This window comes from Otolemur garnettii, unplaced genomic scaffold (genome assembly GCF_000181295.1).
Source record: "Otolemur garnettii isolate 467f Iridium unplaced genomic scaffold, OtoGar3 scaffold00104, whole genome shotgun sequence".
NCBI lineage: Eukaryota > Metazoa > Chordata > Mammalia > Primates > Galagidae > Otolemur > Otolemur garnettii.
Genome location: NW_003852499.1, coordinates 3039020 through 3047286, shown reverse-complemented (window position 1 = coordinate 3047286; position 8267 = coordinate 3039020). Strand labels below are relative to the sequence as shown.

Genomic DNA, 8267 nt, shown 5'->3' with positions numbered 1-8267 from the left:
TCCTTGGTCTGTCTCAGTGTGAAAGGCACAACCCCCTCCCTGGTAGTTCCCCCTTTGCAAATGCAGGGTCCATGGCCTCACTGTCAGGTAGGCTCCTGTGGCTTCACCTTTACCAGCCTCCCATTATCCCCCTGGCATGCACAGCACTCACATCACAGCATCCACACGCATACGTCACAGGCAGGTGGGCTCTCTAGGAAATTACCATGAACAAGATGGAGGCGAAGTTCATCAAGTAACCCGGGAAACGGTCTTTCCAGGTCAGTTTATCTTCATCATCCTGCAGAGAAACAGGGAAGTAGAAACAATCAGAGGGCACTCGTAACAGATATTAATTTGCTCTTGATTTTCATAAATTTACATGTCAGTCTATACAGATATTTTTCTAGTCAATGATCCCTTACCCTCCATATCAAGAGTCACTCTCCCAATTTTGTAATTTCTAGATGAGCTGGTATAGCCTGAGAAAACTACAGTGAAAAGAGGACAAGATTTTATTTCAGCCTCATATGGGGCTGAAGTTCTAGTTCAACCATGTATCAGCTATGTGATCTTGGACATACATCTTAACATCTCTGACTCTATTTCTTCTGCTATGAATTGGGCACAGTAGTGACACTGTGCTGCCTACTGCATAAAGTGGCTTTGTTTGATCCATTTAATGAGAAACACGTCAACACGTGGACAAATAACAGCTACGACCCAACTGCCAAGGGACAGCATTCTATAGACAGATCATCCTTTAAGTGAAATATAAACCACTGAACTTAGATCCTAATACCTTTACAAATTACCATAATTTTTGTTCTTTAAAGAACCTGTATGTGGTATCATTTATTTCCTCCAAAATGACTGTGTGCTCCCCCACCCCAGTCACAAGTATGGACATTTTGAGGCACATTTTGGTCCATTCAATCAATTTAGCTGAGAACTCTACCTTTCCTCCCTCAGAGTTGAGTCCAGTCTGCCCCGTCACTCTCCTGGGACAAGTGCATCAGTGATAGCCCTCCTGCACATTAGGCACATTGGCACATTCCAAGAAGAGGGTACCGGCAGGTGTAAATGGTAAAAAAAACTCTGTTAACTAATTGCTGTACACTTTCAGTACACAAACATGATTTCTCTGAGCTGCTGTTCTATAAAATAAGATTGATACAGCAGTTCTGCCTACTATACAAGGTTCTTGGGAAAATCATCTAAAGAACCATCTTTATGAAGGTGCCAAGGCAATGGCAAAGCACACTGTGCTGGTGAAGTAGGAGTCCCCTGCTCTTCTGCAGAGAATCTGAGTCAAACTCAGCAAGTGAGCGCTCCAGGACCCCTGCTTTATCTTCGCTCCCCTTCTCACCACTGGTATTTCAGTATATACTTGATTTGGCTCTAGCAACAGTGCCATCTAGCCTTTGAAAGCTTGTACTGTAAGCAAAGGATCTCTTTGGTCTAAATGAATAAAATCTTTTGTGCATCCCCTGTGTGTTAACCTTGGTGCCAGGCACAGTGGGAAGACAGAAGAAAGTTGATACGATCACTACCCCAAGGCTCTCACAGGTCAATGGAACACTCACGCACCCAAAGATTTAAAAGTCATTGCTAGTTTGGGAGGGAGGGTTACCTTGGGAGTGAGCCCCTGGGGAACTGAGGAGAGGAGCAATTCTCACTGCACATTCAGAACTGAGCACAGACTTGAGCTGGCTTAATAAATGGTGGTAGAAAGGAGTGTTACATCTCATGTCACCTTAAGACTTAGCACTTTCATTTGTGATGATGTAAATAAGTGATATGCTCAGGTTTGCATAGACTTAGTGACACGGTCAAGTTTCTGGACTCCTAGTCCAACAAACTTTTGATTATGCAATGAGAACAACTAAGTCAGGTTATGACTGTTCTGAAAAGAAGTATCAACCTCTTTTTTATTTTTTTTTGGCCAGGGCCAAGTTTGAACCTGCCACCTCTGGTATATGGGGCCGGAGCCCTACTCCTTTGAGCCACAGGCACTGCCCACAACCTCTTTCTAATGGGATTGGCACAAGGCTCCTTCATATTTCTCTCAGTTAGGCCAAACATCCAGAGGGCTTAGAAGTTCTTTCATTTTCCTTCAGGATTCATTCTCAGTTTCACTCATATGCCACTGTTTTCCTTTAGGATATCTTTAAAGTATTTTTCTTTAAGACGTGGGACAAGGAAAATTGAGGATGAGCTGGTGGATGACAAAAGTCAGTTGGGATTCTGAAGCGAAATAAAGGGGAATGGAGGACCTCTTCCAGGGCCCCCCCAATGATAATAGAGGTTCTGATGACCAAGTCTTGTTTCAGTTGAACTCAACAAAGCCGAGCTAGATGCTGAGAACACAGTGAGGAAGTGGCTCAGCCTTGCCCAGCAGGAGCTCAGAGACCACAGAGGAAACGAGGAAAGGGATTTCAGAGCCAAATCTGACTAGGAAAGCGGCATTACTCTTGCCTAAAAATGAGACATAACTAAAAAGCAACTGACTTGGATGCCCTCTCAAAGCAACTATCTTAAAGAAAAACACTCAATGTAGATATTCAAGCGTTTGTTGAAAAATCATCCATTCTCATTTTACAATGATGAGCTCTTTTTTTCTTGGAAGTTGTAGCTTTCATCACACACATACACCCCCACAGCTCTCATACACTCAGACACTGTGTGAACACAAGAAGCTGAGGGAAACACAAAGATTTGAGACAGTCATCCAGGCTCCCTGAGTCACTAGCGAGGACAGCAGTCAGTGCGCCAGTCTTTATTTATAATACTTTGGCTCTACTAATGGAAGCCTATTTGAACTCTCTACTCACTGGGACATTAAATATGTGAAGATTTGTAGCAAAATACCACTAACTTAATTACATTCTGCATAAAAGTCACATAACCTGCATATGAAACAGTAGAAAGAGAAGTTGACTTGAAACCAGAACCCCCCAGTCTGAACTGCTGGCTCTCTGAACTGGGATTCCCAGCACCTCAGTTTCCTTATCTGTAAAATAGTTATACCTATCCATCAGCCAACCTATGAAGAGGGCCAGGAGAGTTCAGTTATACTGAGATAAGCGAGAACTCTAAGCACGTCCCGCTTCCTTTAAAAATGAATATGACAACACCTGTCCCACGTAGGTGGATGAGGTAATGTCACCCACATTAACTAATGTCATCCTTGTTAAGATGTGAGACTCACTGTTGTCTGTGTTTGTTTTTTTGTCTCTGTTCTCTGTGTCTGTCCCTGGACTGTGGCTTCCAAGCCTGAGTCTGCAAACGGCAAGTGGCATAGTGACATTCACATAAAACCATGCAACTGCCCTTTTGGCAAGCTGAACATTTGGAAGTGAAATCACAGAAAAGGCAGTAGTTGAGAATACTACTTAAACAAACTGATGGAGAGTAATTTTGAAAAGTGGCAATCATCCTTGAGTTGGTTAGTTTTCTATTTTTAATTAAGGTATAATTTACATGTAGGAAAATTTATCTTTATTAGTGTACAGTTCTATGAGTTATGATAAACATACACAATCACATAACCACAACCACAATCAAGATGCTGATTTCCCACAATCACTTTCCAATATCCCCCCATGTCCCTTTGGAGTCTATTTCCTCCCCCAATTCTCGGAACCTGGAAAGATCTGTTTCAGGTCCCTCTGGTTCTCTTTTCCAGCGTGCGGTGTAAGTGTGTTCATATGGCAAGCAGGCTTTTGAGTCTGACTTCTTCAACCTAGTGCTGTGCGTGTGGAGTTCACGCATTTGGTTGTAATCCCAGTAGTTTGCTCCTTTTTCCTGCTGAGTGGTATCTCATTGCCTGGCTGTCCCACAATTTATTTAACTATTCACTAGTTGAGAGGTGTTTGGATTGTTTCCAGTTTCTGACAATTGTGAATAAAGCCATTATAAGTATGTGTGCACCAGTTTTGGTATGAACACAGGTTTTTATTTTGCTTAAAAAAAAAAATACCATGTAGTGGAATTGCTGGGTCACAGGGTAAATATATGTTTGAGTTTATAAGAAACCACCAGCCTGTTTGCCAAAGCAGCTGTACTATTTTGCCATTTCCATCAATATTTTTCTTTAAATAAATTTTTATCTTAAAAAAGTTTAGGGCTCGGCACCTGTGGCTCAAGTGGCTAACGCCAGCCACATACACCTGAGCTGGCGGGTTCGAATTCAGCCCAGGCCCACCAAACAACAATGACGGCTACAATCAAAAAAATAGCCAGGCGTTGTGGCAGGTGCCTGTAGTCCCAGCTACTTGGGAGGCTGAGGCAGGAGAATTGCTTGAGCCCAGGAGTTGGAGGTTGCTGTGAGCTGTGATGCCATGGCACTCTACCCGGGGCAACAGCTTGAGGCTCTGTCTCAAAAAAGGTAAAATAAAAAATAAAACAGTTCAGGATTACAGAAGAAAGCTTCAGAGATAATTCAGAGAGTCCCTCTGTACTCTACTCCTGGTTTCCCCTGCTGTATTGGTATAGTACCTTGTTCACAACCAACTACCCAACATTGCACATTATTATGGAGTAAGGTTCATACTTCATTTATATTTCTTAGTTGTTACCTAATGTCCATTTCCTGTTCTAGGCCCCCTCCAAGATGTCATATGCTATTTACTCATCCTGTCCCCTCAGCCTCCTCCCGACTGTGATAGTTTCTCAAACTCTTCTTGTTAGTGATGATCCTGGCGGTTGTGAGGGGTACCGGTCAAGTATTTGCAGAACATCTCTCAATATGGGACTGTTAGAAGTTTTCCTCATGATTAGACAGAGTTATGGGTTTGGGGGTGGGGGAAGGCCACAGAAGTAAAGGGACAGCTTCATCATATCATATTAAGGGCACGGGCTATGACCTAGCACTGATGACATTAGCGTTGATCACCTTGTAGAGGTGATATTTTTCAGATTTCTTCATTATAAAGTTTCTCTTTTTCTCCTTTCTATACCATACTCTTTAGAAGGAAGCCATAGGACCACAGGCTGGTCAGAGGACCATGTCCTGTCTGCTGGACTTGCTTTTCAGCCACATTTAAAGGGCAGGAAGCGAGTGGAAGCATATACATATTCCCCTAGGTTTTTAATCTAGACTTTTACAATCTGAGTTTAATTAAAGCAGGGCTGTAGAGATGTTCCATCATACCAAGGGTAAGCCAGTGCAGATTACTCCAAATTCTAAAAAAAAATATGAAGATGATAAATGCTAGTGATTAATCAGTAAGCACTGCGCCTGGGTGGAAGTGTGTTTGGGCTTCAGAGGGAGCAGGCTAGGGTCCTCGGTCTCCAGGGAAGCCTACGGAGGGCAGGAAGCCAAGCTTTGGCAGCAGCACTTGTGGTTTCATTGTCAGCATTCGCCTTACCCCTTCCAGCTAATGACAAGAGGGTCAGCAGTAGGATGGATCAGACCAGTTTCTATTAAAATGTTCACATGTGACCCTATGTTCTTATAAATAGTTGGGGGGGCAGTGCCTTAGAGAGAAAAATAACAATGGAGAATGAGGGAGCAGGGAGAGGAGAGGGGAGAGGGGGTGGGGGGGTCCCAGTGTATGGCACATGTTTTAGGGGCAGGACATAATTAAAAAAGGGACTTTACCTAACAAATGCAGTTAGTGTAACCTAAAAAAAAAAAAAGAAAAAGAACAATGGAAAATTTAAAGTTCTGTATAATTGTGCATTGTATTACACCTGCTTCTAAACAGGAAACATTCATTGAGTGTCACAGGTGTACCAAGCCTCATGCTAGTACTAGGTACTGGGGAGGGGTAGAAAAGAAGGGCTCACGCATTGCCCTTGAGGACAAAGAAGAAACTGGGGGGAAGAGGAACACAAATTATAACATGATATGATTCATGCAAAGTGTCATAAAAACACAGAGGAGGGCATGACCTAGAGGAATAAGGGGGGACACTTCAAAGACGAGGAAGTATTTTATTTGTGATTAAAGAATGATTAGAGTTTTCCAGGGTGAAAAAGAGGGATGTGGGGATTCCAGAGAAAGCAGCATGTGCAAAGCACTGAGATATTTTAACACATAGTACCATCAAGTGGTCCCAGAGTACAAGGTGGGGTGTGCACACGGCAGCAGCAGGTTAACTCAAACTTCCGACCAACTGGTAACCTACAATGCATGATTCTCACCACAACGTGAGGAGCCAAACATCAGAATGGCATGACACTCTGAGCTGGCTGACAGTGGGCGATCTAACACCAGGCTGGCAGGGATCTTGGGGAACAAATAATCCAGGCCCTCATTTTTGAATCAGTCCTGGGGTACCAAGGAGAAATGATGCTCCTGCAGTTAAGTAGCTGTTCAGCTCCAGAGAAAACTGGAGCAGGACCTCTCGTCCTTGTGCTCAGCTGCTGAGAAGGCTGCTGCTGGCCGAGTCCTTCATCATGAAGGGTTGCTTCTAGATTCTTAATCCTAAATAATATTTAGAGGCCTTTAAAACACGGATCATGTTTTAACACCATAATGGATTTATTCCGACAGCAGTATTGAAAGCAGCTGCTTCTTTGCATCTGGTCCCATGTGTTGTCTGAGGAGAGAGTCTGAGGTGCCGCCTGCCCATGACTTCTTGAGCCTGTGCTCTTCTGTCTATAAAAAACTCTCCTTTGAGAGGCAGGCCATTCAGCTGGACACCCTGCTGCGCCTCTCTGCGGTCACCATCTGCATCACCATCTTCCCAGCCAACCCTGATCCTGCTGCCGTCACAAGCAACTCAGACTCCGAAGCTAACTGACTTTTCTCTTCAGTGCTCTTAATGTCAACCCTCCTCCATTTGGCCAGCCACCCTGACCACAGCCGAGGTGATGCTGTTATCTGGAACATTTCACTTGACTCCTCTGCCACTCTCACCCTCTTATTTCCAGTCTCTTATATGCTCTGTGCCCTCCCAAGCCACTAGTTCTCTTTGGGTCGGTCCTGCTTTATTCAGCACAGATGCCTGGCCCATCACTGCCGTCATGCTCAATGTCACACACAGGCTTCCCTGCCTGAGTTTTCCCCGGGAGTCCTCACCATGGCACCTGTGTTCAATCAGAATAGTCATCCCACATCTCTATAAGTAGATGTGGGGTTCTGAGCACCACTGCAAACACCACGCAACCTCATGCATCAGATGCATGTGATTAGTGCCGCTAAAGTCATAACCAGCAACCTCAGTTGTGTCCCCGTCGCTGGCCGGCAACACTTCTCACTTTTCTCCCACCTCCTATCAGCTGCAGACTGGTCCCTCTCTGCTACCACCTGCCCTCCTATCCCTTCCCTCATGTTCATTACATAACCTCACTGTATTTGCTGAGAGAAAAAAAAAATCAAGATTATCCTCTGAGACTCTCAACTTCTCACAGAACTTCCTGTCTCGTTTAGGCATCTGTCCCTCTCTCCCCTTTGACTGCCAGCTTGTCCTCTTTTCCTCTAGCTCAGCCTCTCTTCAAGGACTTTGCTCTCCTTTATTTTAAACCAGTGTTTTCAGACTTCAGGGGCACGGTCAAGTTCACCTGCAAGGACTTGTTAAAACAGATTGACTTCTGGGCTCTATCCTTAAAGATTCTGATTCAGTAAGTCTGGAAGGAGGCCTGAGAATGTGCATTTCTAACAAGTTCCCAGGGAAAGTGAGCACTGGTGATGCTGACACTGCTGGTCAGAGGACCAGGTCCTGTCTGCTGGCTGTTACCATTCAGCCTACAAACACGCCAACCAATAAGAACCTTCCCTTTTATTAACAAATAGCTAATGATGTGACTGGCAATCAACTAAGTATCTTAAATGGATCCCGTTTAGTTCTTGCCATATTCCTGGAAGTATGATTATTATCTCCATTGAAGCAGAAGGTTCCAGAAGGTTGTGGAATTTTCTCACTAGCTAGTAAGCTGCAGCTCTGGAATGCAATATGTCTGAGTCCAGTGCCCTGCACTCACAGCCTCTCATGGGATGCTGCCTCTGCAGAGTTCTGTCCTCTGACAAGTACGTGGGTCAAGGAGTAGCTGCAATGTAGGAATGAAAGCGTAAGAGATCAGTGAGATCAAAGCTTAGGGAGGAAAATTTCAAGACAGGGACATAAGTCCTCTTGTCAGAGAGATCAAAGAAGTTAAGAGCAGTATTTGCCATTAAGATCATCTGTGACCGAAAGTCTTGAGGGATGGTGAGAGCAAGGCCAAGATAGCAGACAATGAGGGGTGGGTGGCAGGTGAGGAGAGAGGCCTCTGTAGTTTGCTTTCTTAAGAAGCTGGAGGGAACAAAAGGCTGAAGCTGCATTTAATAGCAGCAATCCCCC

General features: G+C 44.3%; 1 protein-coding gene across 1 annotated transcript in view; it reads right to left on the bottom strand.

Moving 5' to 3' along the window:
* Nucleotides 1-8267, bottom strand: part of ANO2 (anoctamin 2) — a 337924-nt gene that overhangs the window by 89966 nt on the left and 239691 nt on the right. The window contains exon 15 of the mRNA XM_012809303.1: nucleotides 206-280. Within this exon, the coding sequence (XP_012664757.1) occupies nucleotides 206-280 (75 nt within the window). The remainder of the gene's footprint in view (nucleotides 1-205; nucleotides 281-8267) is intronic.